At 34.6% G+C, this 20,426-nt stretch overlaps 1 protein-coding gene across 1 annotated transcript in view; it reads left to right on the top strand.

Moving 5' to 3' along the window:
* Window positions 1–1,295: 1,295 nt before the first annotated feature.
* The window catches only part of LOC133331557 (uncharacterized), a 74,772-nt gene continuing 55,641 nt past the window's right edge, over window positions 1,296–20,426 (top strand). The window contains exons 1-2 of the mRNA XM_061539941.1: window positions 1,296–1,320; window positions 1,403–1,815. Coding sequence (XP_061395925.1) covers window positions 1,296–1,320; window positions 1,403–1,815 — 438 coding nt within the window. The remainder of the gene's footprint in view (window positions 1,321–1,402; window positions 1,816–20,426) is intronic.

Below are 20,426 nucleotides of genomic sequence, written 5' to 3' on the forward strand. Positions count from 1 at the left end.
AGTGCCTATATATCTTTCGATTTGTACGGAATTTGGCATAGCGTGCTGAATCGAGTCTAGAATAATTTGTGTTAAGTTTCGGAATAATGTGTGTTAAGTTTCGGAAAAAATGAACAGTGCGGCGTACCGAATAGCGTGTATCAATTTAGCGACAAATCGTTTTCCATAAATTTGTCCCATGGTAAGCATTCGACTCTAAATCTGCACGAATGAAATTAAATTTATCATAGGTTGCAGAAAGACATGAGTATGTTCCTTCGAGGGAACATTAACGTGCAATTGTAAGGATACATATGTACAATATACCCAAAGTGACGAAGAGTATCATATAGTCGGCCCAGTCCGACTTTACTACTTTTCTTATTGGTTTTTCTCTTAAAACTAATTATCTTGTATTTTTGTTTTTTGTTTTCTTTTTTCATGTAAATTGGTATTAACCTGACCTGTGGATATATAATTGCTGGTGCTTTGTTTTGATGACGCGATATTCCCTATTCAAAACCCATAACAAAAAACCCTAAATCCTAAAAATCCAACGTTCACTTCCTTTTGATGGTTTTGTTGGCAATGTTATTTTTGTTGTTGTTGCGGCGGCTGTCATAATGCTATTGCTGCTGGCGAATGATGGATTCCATGAAAACACGCATTTATCTCTGTGTACACCTTCCATTCTATGCGGGCTGTATGGGGTAATTTCTTTTGCTACTCACACTTGGGTTCCCCCGATGGCTTGGATATGATGACGATGACAAACGAAAAATTAGGGCAACATAAGAATAAGCAGCAAAAGAAAATAATAAGTAAAGAAGAAGAAGAATAAATATAGCAGCCGGAAAAGAGTCAACCCATTCAACGAGACAGGCAGACAGCCAACAAACACTGAACTAAAGCCGCAGCCGTGCACTCACCAAATAGACATACAGTCAGTCGGCCAGCCAGCCAGCACTCACTGACACTTCACAGCTACATAACTTAAATAAAAACAATAACAAAAGGAAGAAAATAAAGAAAAGCACCGGTGGTGTCACTTTTCTTGACGTTTCGGTCCCCAAGAAAACAAAAACAACAACCCAATTTGCTTGTTTTTAATAATAGCCGAAATAAATTAGAACACACGACAAAACAAACAAAAAAGGCAAAGACAAAGAACAACAGAGAAATAATTCAACTGACAAAAAAATACTAAAGAACATTTTTTTATTTACTGGGTTCCCTGAACAGAAAATAAAAATCCCCCTGAAATTGAAGCACCTTAATTCTTGGATTCTAACAACAACAAAACACAACCAACAAAAATGGATTCATTAAAACTAACAAAAGGTAAGTCAATCAAACATTCTCAAAATAATATTCAAATTTCAAACATCATTTCAAATTCTTCGTTTTTCCTGTTTTCTCGCAGGTGGTTCATCAACGAGCTCATCATCTGCCAATAATGCTGCCGCCACTTCATCCACTACCACCACATCATCCTCATCAACTTCATTGTCAACGTCATCCGCAGCAGCAGCCACCAGCAGCACAAATAAATCATCTTCGTCGGCGGCAAGTAGCTCCAATAATAGCAGCAGTACCAGCACCAATACCACAGTTCCAATTACGGTGCGTTTTAATGCCGGCGATGAATGTATCGATGATCTGTTCCAATCATTTCACAGTTCAAATACTTCTACTACGGGTATTGGAGGAGTTGGTGGTGGCGGCGGCGGCGGTGGTTCGAATACAAATCTATCGGCAAGTGGTGGTGGCATTGATTCGCTATCGACAAGTCCTTCGTCACAGCAACAACAACATCATCCAACTTCCTTGAATAATGTAAGTATGCCAAAAATGTATTTTTAGAAAATGTCTGAGGGTCCATAAGGTAGTAGTCATAGGCTCCATAAGGTAGTCGTCACCACACTGTGGTACAGGGTATTATGTCTTTGTACATATGTTTGTAACAGGCAAAATGAAACGAGATAGCCCAATCGTTCCTTTTGAGAATATGCATAGAATCACTTTCTGTGTCGATTTATGCATGTCCGTCTGTTGAAGTTAAATTTTAAACAGGGTACAGGTCGCATTTACCATCCGAATTGGATGGAATTTGGCACAGCTCATTTATTTGGCCGAAGGACGAACCCTATTGAAATTGGGAAAAATCGGTTCAGATTTAGTTATAGCTCCTATATATAATTTCGTCCGATTTATTGTAAATTGTGCTCCAAAACCCCTTCATATCTTTCGATTTGCACGAAATTTTGCACAGCGTACTGAATTGAGTCTAGAATGATGAGTAGTAAGTTTCGGAGAAATCTGTTCAGATTTAGATATAGCTCCCATATATATTTTCGTCTGATTTAATGTAAATGGTGTACCAAAGTCCCTACGTATCTATCGATTTGGACGAAATTTGGCATAGCGTAATAAATTAGCTATAGAATGCTGTTTGTTAAGTTTCCTGAAAATCGGTCCAGATTTAGATATAGCTCTCATATATATTATCGTCCGATTTAATGTAAATGGTGTACCAAAGTCCCTGTATATCTATCGATTTGCACGAAATTTGGTGTAGTGTACTGAATTAGGTCTAGAATGATGTGTGTTAAATTTCCTGAAAATCGGTTCAGATTTAGATATAGCTCCCATATATATTTTCCTCCGATTTTAGTTAAATGGTGCATCAAAGTCAGCATATATCTTTCGATTTAAATTAATCTCTGGCAAGTCTCGTTGAATTCGGTTCTGTTTTAGATATAGCTTCTACATATATATTTTCGTCCTATTTTATGTAAATGGTGCACCAAACTCCTCATGTTTATCAGATATTTATCCAAATAATCAACGGGTGTCCGATTGATATTTGCTTTAAATTGATTTTCATAATTTTGTCCCAAATGAAAAATTTAGTTTAGGTTGCTGAATGTGTTTATGGATCCAATTTCATGTGAATGGTCCTTCAATATAAATGTACGAAATTTGGTGTAGTGTACTGAATTAGGTCCGGAATGATGTGTGCTAAGTTTCGGGAAAATAGGTTCAGATATAGATGTAGCTCACATATATATTTTCGTCCGATTTTAGTTAAATGGTGCATCAAAGTCAGCATATATCTTTCGATTTAAATGAATCTCTGGCAAGTCTCGTATATGTCTTATGAAACCTTATAAAGTTTTATTTGAACAATGTTAAAGTCTAGGAGAAGCAAAAGGGCCTCTGAAGGCTAATTTTGTTAACAATGGAGGACCTATGGAAGAGGTTATCTGTCCAATGACTGTTCTCTTTTTTGATAATGTTTATGCTTGTTTATTTATAGGAGGTTTCTTCCATATATAGAGAGATCTCAAAACGCCTTTGGAAGGGGTGAGGCCCCTCTTAGGGCTTCGGGCCATGCGGAATCTCATAATACCGCAAAAAAATGCTCTAATGTCTAAATGCCTTATACGTATATAGAGGGACCTCCAAAAGCCCTTTTTTGCCAAAGGTTGCATTTCTAGTGAATGAGGTGGCGGCAGCATTATTGACAGATGATTAGCTCGTTGATTAACCATCTGCGAGAAAAAATAAAAACAATTTAAAATGACTTTTGGAAAAAGAGGATAGTGCTCGGGGAATATTTATTAGGCTTACCTTTTGTTAGTTTTAATGATTCTACTTTTGATTGTGTTTTGTTGTTGTTTCATATCTAAGCGTTAAAAAAGAGCTGAAGATTAAATTTCAGGGAGGTCAGGGAGTCCAAAAAATGTCTTCAATATTTTTTGTCAGTTTAATTATTTCTCATTTTTTAGTCGTGGTTGAGCTCAAATGGATATTTTTCACCTCTGAGGGCGTTCTCAAACACGGTGTAATTCTATAGAAGGATTGGGCTTTAGAGAAGTTTTGTTTGGCCATAGAGAAGCTCTCAAAGACGGGTCTTAAATTTCTATTGAAAGCTTCGAGGCCTATTGTGTCCGTAGACGGTGATAAGAATTTTTTCAATCAAAAGAGGGACATCCTAATGTTTTTTTAATAACTTCTTTTTTCAGACATGGAGGAATGCTCATGAGATGACTTTTATGTCTTAAGGAACCCAACAAATTTTTATCTGAACATTGTTTAAGTCTAAGAGAAGTAAAGAGGCTCTGAAGGCTAACTTTGTTAAGAATGGAATCAATTGAGATAGATCGCCAAAATTTTGCATAGAGTCATCTTTGGTCTGCAGGTAGGCCAAGTTCAAAGATGGGCTATATCGGTCCACATTTAGGCATAGCAGAACTCTCCACAAAAAAATTATGAATATTGGCAAATTTTTTCGGATAGGCCCCATATAAGGGTACCCCAATTTTCGGTATTTTGGGGTTCTTGAGCGGAAGAGGTTTTTGGTGTTATAGAAAACTCTGTCCAAAGAAAATTCTCTATTTTAACAAAGTTTATGAGGTGTTAGGGGTTTTAGAAGTTTATTTTTAGTTTTTTTTTTTATGATATATTATCAGTGGAAGGCCCTCTTTCAATTGTAATCAAAATTTTGAGGGCCCTTAAAAGGCCACAACGATATTTTCTATGAGAAATTTGAGGGTCTTTGCAGGCTTCTTTTTGAAATCATGAAGGACTTCATTTGGATATTTCCTCTATCGGTTTTATAGAAAACTCTGATGCCTCTTATTTCCATAGACAAAATAAAGTTTATGTTTTGAAGGGCTACCGAAGGTTACTTTTTCCCTGACCTGATTTTGTAAATAGACCTCGGGTTGCTAGTGTATATTTATTGAAGGCCCCCAGAAATTTTTCGATAATATGATCAACAGAAAACCCAAGAAAGTTCTTATATCGATTGTAGATCAACAAAAGTCACTCAATCTTCTTGATGGCCTCAGAAGCATCTTCTTCAACAATTTGAATTATTCAAAAAACCTTTGGGGCCTCTTCTAGGTTTACTCTTTAATTTCAACTCTCCTCTATATATCTATTGAAGGTCGTCTCAGGAAGTTTTGTAGTCTTAAATAGGACATTTGGAATTTGTATACCCTCCACCATAGTATGGAGGGTATATTAATTTTGTCATTCCGTTTGTAACTCATCGAAATATTTATTTCCGACCCTATAAAGTATATATATTCTTGATCAGGGTAAAATTCTAAGACGATCTAGCCATGTCCGTCCGTCCGTCCATCTGTTGTAATCACGCTATCTTCTGAAGGAATTGAGATAGGGTGCTGAAATTTTGCATAGGGTTGTCTTTTGTCTGCAGGCAGGTCAAGTTCGAAGATGGGATTTATGGGTCCACGTTTCGGTATTTTGGCGTTCTTGAGCTCGTTTTTCAACCGAATACGCTGAAAATTGGTACATTGAGTTCTTATTGGGTACTAAATGTCTCCACAAAACTTTCTGGTAGCCCCCATATAACGGTACCTCCCAATTTTCAGTATTTTGGGGGTTTTTATCGTATTTTTCCACCGAATTGGCTGTAATTTAGTATTTTTATTTCTTAATAGGTACCAAGTCTCTCTACAAAAAATTATGTATATAGGTACATTTTTTCGGATAGTCCCCATATAAGGGTACCCCCAATTTTCGGTATTTTTGGGTTCTTGAGCGCGTTTTTCAACCGAATACGCTGAAATTTAATACATTGGGTTCTTAATAGGTACAAAATCTCTCCACAAAAAATTATAAATATAGGTCAATTTTTTCGGATATCCCCCATATACGGGTACCCCCCAAATTTTCGGTATTTTGGGGTTCTTAAGCGTTTTCTACCGAATACGCTGAAATTTGGTACATTGAGATCTTAAAAGTTTCCAAATCTATCCACAAAATATACGAGATAAAAAATTAGAACTTAAGGTTCGACAATGAACTATAGCCACATTTAGACTTAGTCCCTGTGTGGAGGTTTCAGAAGGAGTGGACCGATATTCCCCATCTTCGAATTTGAATCAATCAAAAATTTCTGAAATTTGTATTATGGTTTAAATAATCCGTTTTTAGAAATGTCTGTATAGGTCCACTTTTTGATATGTTCCCTATATTTTCATTTCTAGTACCTGTCAGTATATCTATGGTGGAGGGTATCCAAAGTTCGGCCCGGCCGAACATAACACTTTTTCACTTGTTCTATTTTAAAAACCTTTATACCGGCTTTTAGACACGAGACAGATTGTCCACTGAAATTGTAATTAAATTACAGGACACAGTTGTAGACCAATTTTCACAAAATTCTCCATGTAGGTCCGGTTCTGGTTCAATGATAATCCATTTAATTTTTGGGCAACAAATATAATCGGAATATCACGAAACTGTGCACGGCGAAGGGGACATGACAAATGAATGTGTAAAGATCGCTCAATATACAGCCGAATTTTCGGTTATTTGGCATTTTGAATTCTCATTGGGTGTAAAAATCTCACCTTCACTCTTTTTTATTTTTATTTTTTTTTAATATTCGCATATAATTCGCGATTAGTTTAGTTTTAAGATATTAGTTTCACTTGTTGCCTCAATAGCAACACGTTTTACGATTATTACTATTGAATGTGGAGGAATATGAAATGCTAACTAGAATTTTACCCAACAAATACAACAATGCTTGCAATAATAATATTGAATTGCTTGTCATCTATTTTAAAATGAAATGCATAGTTTGTCACGTTTTCTTGTTGGTGTGTTTTTGTTTTTGTTAGTCACAACGTTTTTAGAGGAGTTCCCTCTTAATATAAAATGTATATTGGTGGGATAAAATATTGCTTTACAATAATTGTGTTCAAAAAGGTGCTTAAAAATTTAAATTTCGAATAGTCGTATATATTTGGACTGATTGTCTAAAAATTGTTATTTTTTCTTTAATAATTAATTTTTCAAAAATTCTATATTTTGATTCTATATTTGTTCCCTACTCTTGTATATATGCCTACTTCCATAATTATTAGTTTATAATAAACATATCAGTAATGTTTTTTTTTTTAAGAAAAAAAGTACTTTAGTCATCATTTATTGCCATAACCACCAAAGACGGGCAGCCCACCAGCCGACCAGCCGGTCAACTTAGCCATAGCTTGTTCTATTCCCATATATGTATGTTTATTTATATTTCGATATAATTTAACCCTTCTGCTGCCTGTTTTCCCGGTAGGAGTCACGCACATTCAAACAAACATGAAAGGATTCAAAATTAGTACTCGGTGACATTTTTTTCGAATTCAGTTTACTTTAAACATTCCTAAACAACTGAATACTTTTTTTATATTTGTCGGTCGTTGTGATTTTTGTTGTTGTTGCTATTTTTTTTTAAATATTGACTTCTTATCATGATCGCTAAACACAAAGCAGTGAGTGTTGGTGCTGTTTATTTATCTTTGCAAAGAATTTGAAAACAATAAATACATAAAAATTAAAAAAAAATACAAATTATGAGTCACTTGGCAGAAATGATTTTGAAAGTGTTTTTTTTTTGTTTGTTCTTAAAGATGAACAGAAAATAATAAAGCAAAAACGAAAAGTACTAACAAGTACTAAATATGATAACATTTGTATTTTACGAACCGGTAGAGCTAGAACTCTTAAATTTTAAATGAGGGTCGCTGAGGGAGTGTAGAATAGATATAGCAAAGGGGTTTTTTTTTGACATTCGAACTATAAGTATTCGAAAAGTACTAAAATGTACTAAATTTAGTACAATTTCGTAGTATGTGAATGGATAGAGCTAAAAACTTGAAATTTAGAATGCAAATTAAGGTTGAGAAGCAGGGTCGATATAAGGAACTGGCTTTGGAAGCGTCTTCTTATGTATACGAAAAGTACTATATGGTACTATATTTGGTACAAATTTAATTGCGAGGTACAAATCGAGTTGGAATCCTGAAAATGTAAATTAACATTACCGTCGAAGTGTAGGATTGGGATATATACGTAGTGGTTTGGAATTTTTTCACTTATGTGTACGAAAAGTCTAAATCGTACTATAATTGATACAATTTGAATTTGGGTGAACCGATAGAGCTGGAACAACAATGCAATATGGAGTCAGGATCACTGTTGGGGTATAGGATTATGGTATGTAGAGAATTTTGAAAATTCGTACTAATGTGTACAGAATTTTGTACAATTTAAATTTTGGGTAAACCGATGCGATGAAGTTTTGGAAATTTTGTACTAAATGGTACCAAATGCGGGTTTGAGTGAACCGATTGAGCTGGAATTTTGAAATTTGACGTTCGGATCACTTTTGGGGTGAAGGATTGGGGTTTGTGGAAAGTTTTGTAAATTTGTACAAATGTGTACTAAATTTGGCACTAAATTTGGGTGAACAGACAGAACTATTTAGGAAATTCCTACTAATGTGAACTGAATTTTGTACAATTTAAATTTTGGGTAAACCGATGCGATGAAGTTTTGGAAATTTGTACTAAATGGTACCAAATGCGGGTTTGAGTGAACCGATTGAGCTGGAATTTTGAAATTTGACATTCGGATCACTTTTGGGGTGTAGGATTGGGCTTTGTGGAAAGTTTTGTACATTTTGTAATAATGTGTACTAAATTTTGTACAATTTGACTTTTAAGTGAAGCAATTGAGCTGGAAACCTTGAAATTTGGAAAAAAAGGTTACTGTTAGAGTGTACGATTGGGGTATGGATGTAGTTTTGGAAATTCATACTTATGCGTACTAAATTGTACTAAATTTGGTACAATTTGAATTTTGTGTGAACTGATAGAGCTGGAATCCTGCAATTTGGAGTTACGATTTTTGTTCGTATGTAGTATTGAGCTATGTAGAAAGTTTTGGAAATTCGTACTAATGTGTACTAAATGATACCAAATTTGTATTTGGGTGAACCGATAGAGCTGGAATCTTAAAATTTAGTGTCCGGATCACTGTTGGGTGTAGGATTGGGCTTTGTGGAAAGTTTTGGAACTTTGTACTAATGTGTACTAAATTTGGTACAAATTAAGTTTTTGGTGAACCAATACAGTTGGAATCCTGAAAATTTGCCTTGGGGTTACTGTTGGGATGTAGGATTGGGCTACGTAGAATAAGTTGGACATTTATACTAATGTGTACAAAATGGAAGTTCTGGAAATTCATACTAATGTGTACTAAATTTTGTACAATTTAAATTTTGGTTGAACCAATACAGCTGGAATCCTGAAATTTGGAGATAGGGTTACTGTTAGGGTATAGGATTGGGATATGTAGGAAGTTTTGGAAATTTGTACCAATGTGTACAAAATGGTACCAAATGTGGATTTGGGTGAACCGATAGAGCTGGAATCTTGAAATTTGAAGTTAGGATTACTGTTGGAGTGTAGGATTGGTCTATGTAGGAAGTTCTGGAAATTCATACTAATGTGTACTACATTTTGTACAATTTAAATTTTTGGTGAAACAATACAGTTGGAATCCTGAAATTTGGAGATAGGGTTACTGTTAGGGTATAAGATTGGTATATGTAGAAAGTTTTGGAAATTTGTACCAATGTGTACAAAATAGAACCAAATATGGATTTAAGTGAACCGATAGAGCTAGAATCTTGAAATTTGAAGTTAGGATTACTGTTGGGGTGTAGGATTGGGCTATGTTGGAAGTTTTGGAAATGTCTACTGATGTGTACTATATGGCACTAAATTTGGTACAGTTTGGATTAAAAGATAACCGATAGAGCTGGAATCCTGAAATTGAGTAATACGATTTCCATTGGATTGTATGATTTTCATTGGAAGTTATGGCAATTTATATTAATGTTCACTACCTGGTACTGGTAATTTGGATTTGGGTGAAGCTATATTTTAAATTTGGAAATTTTACACGAGTACAAAGGGTAAAAATGACAAATTTTTGTATAGAGCTAAATTTGTTTTGCGGTCAGAATTGGTGTGTAGGGTTGTGATATGGAGGTCGTTTTGGAAAAAAGTACTATAAGAGAACATCGGTACTAAATGGTTCCAAAAGTGTTAATAATGGTTGGTATTGGGTTTTAAATACTTCCCACATTCCCTAACGAGGTAGCGGGTATAAATTTTGAAATAATTAATAAATTAAACAAGTGAAAAAGCGTTAAGTTCGGCCGGGCCGAACTTTGAATACCCTCCACCATAGATATACTGGCAGGTACTTGAAATGAAAATATAGGGAACATACCAAAAAATGGACCTATACCGACATTTCTACAAACCGATTATGTAAACAATAATTTTTAATAGAAAATTATACCCTCAGCCTTATGGCTAATTAGTGTGTATACACTTTCACACGGTGAAAACGTGCCTCATCGACATATTGGTTCTAGACCCCATGTTTCTTAGGACCAAATCCGTTTCAAAAGAATTTGATTTCATCCCATCTTATTATGTCTTCCAAACTTAGTTCAAGTCCGAATTTGGGGAATATCGGTCCATGCCTTCTGGTACCTCCCACACAGGGGCTACGGCTAAGCCTAAATGCGGGCTATAGTTCACATATAGTTCATTATCGAACCGTACGTTCTAGTTTTTTATCTCCATATCCTTCGCAGGTGAAATGATTACAACAGAGTGTTAGAACCAAACCAAAAACGCGGAAAAATCAGATAATTGTATTAATATAAAAAATGTGGTTATATGGGGACTACGCCTAAAAGGGGTTGACTATTAATAATTTTTGGTAGGGAGATTTGTTTCCATATACGGCTACAAAATACCAAATTTCAGTGATTTCGGTTGAAAACGCGCTCAAGAACCTCAAAATGTCGAAATTTGGGGGTACCTTTATATGGGGGCTACCAGAAAAAAATGGACTTATATTTATAATTTTTAGTGGAGATATTTGGTACCCAATAAGAACCCAATATACCAAATTTTAGCGAAATCGGTTGAAAACCGCGCTCAAGAATCCCAAAATACCGAAAAATGGGGGTACCCTTACATGGGGCGCTACCAGAAAAAATTGACTTATATTTATAATTTTTAGTGGAGATATTTGGTACCCAATAAAAACCCAATGTACCAAATTTCAGCGAATTCGGTTGAAAAACGCGCTCAAGAATCCCAAAATACCCAAAAATGGGGGTACCCTTACATGGGGCGCTACCAGAAAAAATGGACCTATATTCATAATTTTTTGTGGAGTGAATTGGAACCTATTTAGAACTCAAAATACTAAATTACAGCCAATTCGGTGGAAAAATACGACTAAAACCCCAAAAAAAAAAACTGAAAATTAGGAGGTACCGTTATATGGGGGCTACCAGAAAAAGTGGACCTTTATATATAATTTTTGGTGGCGACATTTAGTACCCAATAAGAACCCAATGTACCAAATTTCAGCGAATTCGGTTGAAAAACGCGCTCAAGAACCCCAAAATACCGAAAATTTTGGGGTACCCTTATATGGGAGCTATGCCTAAACGTGGACCGATATATCCCATCTTCGAACTTGACCTGCCTGCAGACAAAAGACAACCCTATGCAAAATTTCAGCACCCGATCTAAATTGCTTCGGAAGATAGCGTGATTACAACAGACGGACGGACATGGCTAGATCGTCTTAGAATTTTACCCTGATCAAGAATATATATACTTTATAGGGTCGGAAATGAATATGAGTTACAAACGGAATGACAAAATTAATATGACGCCATACTATGGCGGAGGGTATAAAAAATATATTCTCATTGGGTGTAAAATCTCACTAACAAAAATTCTATCAGTGAAGGTCTCTTTTTTCTTTTGTACTCGGTATTCGAATTGGCTGTAATTTGTTATTTTCCAATTTTTGGCCGTTATGGGGGAGGTATTAGATGGAGTCAGCCGATAGGTTCCTTCTTAAAACATTATACAGGGATAATCAAAGTATTAGGTTATTTAAAGTTCAGTTCAAATTTGACCATTTTGTGTGGAAGCTACCAGAAATTGTGGATTAATTTTCCCCATCTTCGAATATAATTTGAGAAAAAAATTCTTTCATAAGAAAATTAGAGATCCCTTTCATTTTCTCGAACTTCCTAATAACCTTGTATCGTACGATTAAATCAAAACATAATTAATTTTTCATTATTATTTTTTTTGCCTTTGACAGATAAGAAATTTTGATAATCAAAAATAAATACCAAATCATAAATTGTGTATAAAAAAATATTAAAAATATATTTCCGAAAATAGTATATCAGCCCTGTCAATCATGTCGTATCGACTTCTTTTCCCCCAGCAAACTATATACCTAATTTTATTAGAAATTGATTTGCAATGAAAATCTGCGAATTTTTTTTGCCGACAATCTTTTGTCTTGTTTAACGAAACTTCAAACTTTCATACCATCAAGAGGTAAACCAGTAAGGAAAGTAGTAAAGTCGGACGGGGCCGACTATATGATACCCTTCACCACTTTGAGCATATTCAACAGATGAAATAGAAGCTATATCTAAATCTGAACCGATTTCAACGATTTCAAGAAACTTAACACACATCATTCCAGACCTCAACCATAACGCAGTGCCAAATTTCGTGCAAATCGAAAGATATATAGGGACTTTGGGGGACCATTTACATTAAATCGGACGAAAATATATATGGGAGCTATATCTAAATCTGAACCGATTTTCAGGAAACTTAACACACATCATTCTATACCTACTTCATTACGCTGTGCCAACTTCCGTGCAAATCGAAAGATATATAGGGACTTTGGTGGACTATTTAGATTAAATCGGACGAAAATATATATGGGAGATACATCTAAATCTCAACCGATTTTCAGGAAACTTAACACACATCATTCTATACCTAATTCAGTACGCTATGCCAAATTTCGTGCAAATCGAAAGATATATAGGTACATTGGTGCCACGTTTACCTTAAATCGGACGAAAATATATATGGGAGCTATATCTAAATCTGAACCGATTTTCACGAAACTCAGCACACACCCTTTTGAACCTAATTCAGTACGTTATGCCAAATTTCGTGCAAATCGAATGATATATAGGTACTTTGGTGCCTATATCGGACGAAAATATATATGGGAGCTATATCTAAATCTAAACCGATTTTCACGAAACTCAGCACACATCATTTTGGACCTCATTCAGTACGCTATGCCAAATTTCGTGCAAATCGAATGATATATAGGTACTTTGGTGCCTATATCGGGCGAAAATATATATGGGAGCTATATCTAAATCTGAACCGATTTTTCCCTATTTCAATAGGGTTCGTCCTTGGGACAAATAAGTGACCTATGCCAAATTTCATCCAAATCGGATCCTAAATGCGACCTGTACTTTGTTCACAAAAATACATGGACGGACAGACGGACGGACAGACGGACATGCGTAAATCGACTCCGAAAGTGATTCTATGCATATTCTCAAAAGGAACCATGTGTCTATCTCGTTTCCTTTTGCCTGTTACAAACATATGCACAAAGACATAATACCCTGTACCACAGTGTGGTGAAGGGTATAAAAAGGTACCACGGAATTAATGGATGGCTGGTTCGTCTGCCGAATTGGGTGGATGGACAAATGATTTCTTATCAATATTTACAACTGGATTTTCAGTTTATTTTTCGCTTCAATTATTTATTTCTTCTTATTGTTTGTTTTTAGAGTTAGGAATACGTTTATGTGTTATCGTCGTCGTCGCCGTCACATATTTTTTTTAACATGTGTCCGACAACAAATAACACTTAGTCAGTACCGAGGAAATTAGCAGCAGCAATTCAGTCTTATCGCATTGTTTTTGTTGTTTATTATTATTATTTTTTTTTTGAAAAGTGACTGCCAATTCAAAAACGAATTCCTTGTATTTCTGCAGAATTTATTCGGCCTTCAATGGAAACGGTTTGCTAAACTATTTTTCGTTTTATGAAAGATATCGGTGTAGAGTTTTCGTTAAATTGTTGTAAAGTTGTGACCAAATTATTGAAATTTGAGGTGCTCGAAGTGAAAGAAATATACAAAAATAAAGAAAATATTAAAAAAAAACAAATAAAAAATTGTGATAAAAAAAATATATATACATAGAAAGATATTAATAAAAAAATTAAATATTATTAATATTCGTATAATAAAATACATAAAAATTATTATATAAAATATTAAAAAAAAATTTAAATAAAAATTTTGAAAATAATAAAAATCATAAACATATTTTATAAATAAAAGAACTACATCAGTAAGTCTCATTGTAAATAAAAAATACTGACACAAATCAAAAAGTGTATGTCGTCGTAGTATACCACCCCTATCCTGGAGTCAAATCACCAAAATCGTCAACGAGTTCTGTTTCCTATAGAAAAACATTTCGATCGTTGTAAATTTTTGGATCACCGCATTTGATCGTAATTCATATTGTCTAATATTTTTTTTTTACATTGCTGTAAACATATGGTAGTAAGAAATCGGAAGCGAAAGAGAATTTCAAAATAAGTTTTTGAGATCAAAATATGTTATTTCTTAGAAATTTATATCGTTTATGTGTGTTAAAATATATGTGTACAAATATATATATATATATATATGTACATCATATTTTTGGCAAAGTCATAAATTGAACCTCTTTCTGCCTTGCATTTTCACGTTGTTGCAATTTTGTATGCTCTTCACCATACTGTACCCTGTGTATTATGTCTTTGTGCATATGTTTGTAACAGGCAAAAGGAAACGAGATATACCCATGGTTCCTTTTGAGAATATGCATAAAATCACTTTCGATTTATGCATGTCCGTCTGTGCGTCTGTTGATCATAAATTGTAAACAAATTGAAGGTCGGATTTATGATCCAAATTGGATGAAATTTGGCACAGGTCACTTATTCGGCCCAAGGACGAACCCTATTGAAATTGGAAAAACTGGCTTCAGATTTAGATATAGCTCCCATATATATTTTCGTCCAATTTAAGGTAAATGGTGCACAAAAGTCCCTATATATCTCTCGATTTGCACGAAATTTGGCATAGGGTACTGAATTAAGTCTAAGACGTGTGTTAAGTTTCCCGAAAATCGGTTCAGATTTAGATGTAGCTCCCATATATATTTTCGTCCGATTTAAGGTAAATGGGGCTCCGAAGTCCCAAAATATCTTTCGATTTGCACGAAATTTGGCATAGGGTACTGAATTAGGTCTAGAATGATGTGTGTTAAGTTTCCCGGAAATCGGTTCAGATTTAGATATAGCTCCCATATATATTTTCGTCCGATTTGAGGTAAATGGGCTCATAAGTCCCCAAATATCTTTCGATTTGCATGAAATTTGGCATAGCTTACTGAATTAGGTCTAGAATGACGTATATCAAGTTTCGATAAAATCGGTTCAAATATAGATATAGCTCAAATATATATTTTCGTCCGATTTGAGGTCAATGGGGCTCCGAAGTCCCTAAATATCTTTCGATTTGCACGAAATTTGGCATAGCGTACTAAATTAGGTCTAGAATGATTTGTGTTAAGTTTCGTGAAAATCGGCTCAAATATAGATATAGCTCCCATATATATTTTCGTCCGATTTGAGGTAAATGGGCTCAGAAGTCCCCAAATATCTTTCGATTTGCCGAAATTTGGCATAGGGTACTGAATTATGTCCAGAATGATGTGTGCTAAGTTTCGTGAAAATCGGTTCAGATTTAGATATAGCTCTCATATATATTTTCGTCCGATTTAAGGTAAACGGTGCACCAAATTCCCTATAAATCTCTCGATTTGCGCGAAATTTTGCATAGCGTACTGAATTAGGTCTAGAATGATGTGTATTAAGTTTCCCGAAAATCAATTCAGATTTAGATATAGCTCCCATATATATTTTCGTCCGATTTGAGGTAAATGGGCTCCGAAGTCCCAAAAAAACTTTCGATTTGCACGAAATTTGGCATTAGGTCCAGAATGATGTGTGCTAAGTTTTGTGCAAATCGGTTCAGATTTAGATATAGCATAGCTTTCATAAATTATTTCGACCTATACACGTTAATTGTACACCAAATAGTCAATGGGTGCCTGATATTTCATTTTAAACAGGGAAGCATACCAAAGAGCGTGTGTAAAGTTTGCTTTATCTTTATCTATTTAAAAAAATTTAGCATAGGTTGCAGAATGGCATAGCATGTGAAATTAAAGTTAGTCCGTTCACTTATAGATAAAGATCGCATATTTTTAAGTTCGTTCAATATCATGTCAATGTTCTTTCGAAAGGGCGATGTCTGTTAGGATACATATATAGAATATACCCAAAGTGGTGAAGGGTATCGTATAGTCCGCCCTGTCTGACTTTACCGCTTTCCTTACTGGTTTTTAAGTGGCTACTGAGCATTCCTTTTTTGATCCGTGTCCCTAAATGTAATTAATATATTTTCGTGAATGTATTTTGCCAAAATAAATAATTCTTATATTTTCACCAACTTCTTGTTCCTGCTTCATTACCTTGTTCCGAGCAAAAATCCTTAAGTATGTAGATTTCCATAGAATACTAACTATAGTGTGCAACTTCGAGTAGAAACAATTCGACAACGACTGCGGTGATCTCCGTTCAACTACATTACGATGCCGAAGTACTCGATTTCGAAATCGAGTATTTTGGCATCGTAATGCGGTGATTTGGCCCCTGATTTGTGTCCAGAGTGTAGGTGGAGGATTTTTTACACCCTACATTTTGATACGGCAAAAATGTGTACCTCATAGAAATATTAATTTTAGACAGCATGTTTCTTTGGATCAAATACGCTTCAGACAATTCGATTTACAAATGTCCGACCCTCCAACTGACTTTTTAATTTCTAAAAAAAACAATTTCTAAACCATTGACGTAAATTAAAACATAATATTCAGCCTCTACACCCACCCTATTTAATGCACACACACACCCCATTCACACAATTTAGAATGACGTAGTTTTTGTGTTTTTTTTCTCATAGAGAGAAGGTCATATTTTGTCCTGTGACCTTGTCTTGTTGTCGGTTCTCAAGTGTGACATTATACTTAAGGATATCTACTTTCATGTTGTTGTTGTTGGTTTTTTTTTTTCATTTTAAATATGCAGACAATCCTACCGACCATAGGCTGAGGATATAGCATAGCATATGATGATGGATGTCATTATATATGTAGGTGTGTAAATAGGCATATGTATATATATATATATCTTATGGTCTGAGTGATGTTTGTTGGGTCCTTAGGGTTTGGGGTTTTTTTATTATTTTTCCTACCCATCAAATTAAATTGATTGTTTTTGTTGTTTTCGATTATCTTTGTTTTTTTTGATAAGGAAAGTATTCGATTTTTTTTAATGAGATCCAAAGGCATAAATTATTTGGACGATAATGAATATATTTAATAGATGTTTTTAAATATAAATTCAATGAATTTAAAATCAATTTTAAAATAATAATTTTTTTATCCTCCACCATGAGGTGGTGATTTAAAATACATGCAATCGTTTGGGATCTTCAAAAATATAGTAAAGTAATATCAAATTAAATTTTCTGTAGCAAATTTTGATATCTTTAAGTTCAATGAAAAAAAACGAGCAGTAATCCCCAAAATACTGACCTATAGCGTTACCTGCCTATAGAGTTTATATATGAACCCTAAAATATGAGCCAATATTGAAATTTTGTGACAGGAAAAATGTGTTCTATTCAAAGATAATTCAAAAAAACCTAATTTCAGTGTTTTAGGTTGAAAATGTGACCATAATTAATAAATTATCGAAATTTGGAAGGTAGCGTTATATTGGGGCAACCTAAAATTTTTGAACAGTATTGATTACTAGCATATGCCCGCAACTTCGTTAGCGAATGTAGTAAATATTTAAACATGTATTAACATATTATTTTAATTTTACAGCAAACTGCATATGTCAGAAAAAACTATCCACACATTAATATCGACCATAAATTAAATTTGAGTACCATTTAGTACCAAATCTAAAGGTTCAAAAAGTTTAGTACCAAATCTAAAGGTTCACCCAAATTTTCCATTTAGCACACATTATGTCCATAAGTACCCTCTTCAACCATCCATCAAAACTTCATGCATACCCCAATCCCCGTTAGTGATTTTAAATCCAAATTTCAGAATTCCAACTCCATAGGTTCATCCACAATTGAAATTGTACCAAATCTTGTACACAGTAATACCAATTACAAAACTTTCTATGTACCCCAATCCTACAATCCCACACTGATCCTAAATCCAAGTTTCAGGATTCTAACTCTATCTGTTCACCCACAATTCAAATTGTACCAAATTTAGTACACAATAGTACAAATTCTAAAACCTCCTTCCTACTCCAAATCTACACATCCACAGTCATCCTAAATCCAAGTTTAAGGATTCCAACTCTATTAGTGCACCCGCAACTCAAATTGTACCAAATTTAGTACATAGTTGTATCAATTTCCAAAACTTCCCACATACCCCAATCCTACACCCCCACAGTCATCCTAAATTCAAGTTTCAAGATTCCAACATTATCAGTTGACCCACAATTCAAATTGTACCAAATTTAGTACACGCTGGTACGAATTTCCAAAACTTCCTATTTAACCCAAACCAACACCCCCACAGTGATCCTGAATCAAAATTTAATGATTTCAACATTATCGCTTCACCCACAATTTGAATTGTACCAAATTTTGTACACATTAGAACGAATTTCTAAATCACATCAAATTACACCTCCAAAGTAATCCTGACTCCAATTTTCATGATTCTAGCTCTATTGGTTCACCTAAAATTCAAATTGTACCAAAATTAGTACCATTTAGTTCCCATAAGTATTAATATGTTAAACTGAATCCTGACCTAATCCTACATCTCTAAAATGATCCTAATTCCAAATTTCATTGTTCCAGCTCTATCGGTTCACCTAAATACAAGTTGTACAAATTGTAGTACGATTTAGTACTTTTCGTACCCATAAGCAACATTTTTCCAAAACTACGTAGATATCTTAATCCTACACTCCGACGGCAATGTTACTTTCAATTTTCAGGATTCCAGCTCGATTTTTACCTTCAAATCAAATATGTACCAAATATAGTACCATATAATACTATTCGTACACACGCTTTGCAAACTCTCCTCATATCGACCCTACTTCTCAACCTTAATTTGCATTCCAAATTTCAAGTTTTTAGCTCAATCCATTCACATGCTAAATTTAGTAAATTTCAGTACTTTTCGGATACTCATAGTTCGAATTTCTAAAAAGCCCTTTGATACATCTATTCTATACTCCATCAGTGACCCTCAATCCAAATTTCAGAGTTCTAGCTCTACTGGTTCGCCAAATACAAATGGTATTTACATTTTTACTTTACTTACTTTTTTGTACCTTTCGTACCGTTCTAGTACGAATTTCCAAAAACCCAGCCATATCTGTCTCATTTGGACCAATAGTGACCCTCACCCAAAATTTCAAGATTCTAGCTTCAGCCATTTCGTCTGGGCGTTGATGAATTGTTAAATCAGTCAGTCAATCACTTTACACTTTTATTTGTATAGATATTTGGCGGGAACCCAACATGCCAAATAGAAGCCAATTCGATTGCCAACCTTATCCAAAATCCTCAAAATCCGCATATTTCGAGGGTACCCTTATATGGGGGCTAATATTAAAATATGGATCAATATCGATCATATTTGGTGGGAAGAGAACCCAAAATACCAAATTAAAATCATTTCGGTTAAAAAAGTTTCCATTTTCCCCATAATACCGAAATTTGGGAGGTACCCTTATATGGGGGCTATCCTAAGAAGTGGACCAATATTGATAATTTTTGTTGGGAAGATGTATTACCCTGTGAGAACCCAAAATGTCAAATTACATCCAATTCGGTTGAAAACCGCATTCAAACTCCTCAAAATACCGAAAATTGAGAGGTACCCTTATATGGGGGCTATACTAAAAATAGGACTAATATTGCAAATTTTTGGAAGGTGAGATTTCGCAACCAATGTGAATTCAAAAATACCAAATTACAGTCAATTCGCAAGAAGAACGTGATCAAGCTCCTCAAAATATCGAAATTTAGGAGGTACCGTTGTATGGGGGCTATGCTAAAAAGTGGACCAATATTGAAAATTTTTGGAAGTGAGATTTCACTCTCAATGGGAATTCCAAATACCAAATTACAGTCAATTCGGTTGAAAAACTTGTTCAAGCTCCCCAAAATACCGAAATTCGGGAGGTACCGTTATATGGGAGCTATACTAAAAAGTGGACCAATATTGAAAATTTTTGGTGGGAAGATGTTTTAACCAATTAGAACCCAAAATGCCAATTTACAACCAATTCGGTTGAAAAACGTGTCCATTCTCTCCAAAATACCGGAAATGGGAAGGTACCGTTATATGGGAGATAACCTTAAAAAGGGACCAATATTGAACATTTTTGGAAGTGAGATTTCGCAACCAATGTGAATTCAAAAATACCAAATTACAGTCAATTCGGTTGAAAAACGTATTCAAGCTCCTCAAAATATCGAAATTTGAGATGTTCCC

The sequence above is a fragment of the Musca vetustissima genome, unplaced genomic scaffold, assembly GCF_032173495.1.
Source record: "Musca vetustissima isolate MV318-11 ecotype Yass unplaced genomic scaffold, APGP_CSIRO_Mvet_v1 utg1319, whole genome shotgun sequence".
NCBI classification, from domain to species: domain Eukaryota; kingdom Metazoa; phylum Arthropoda; class Insecta; order Diptera; family Muscidae; genus Musca; species Musca vetustissima.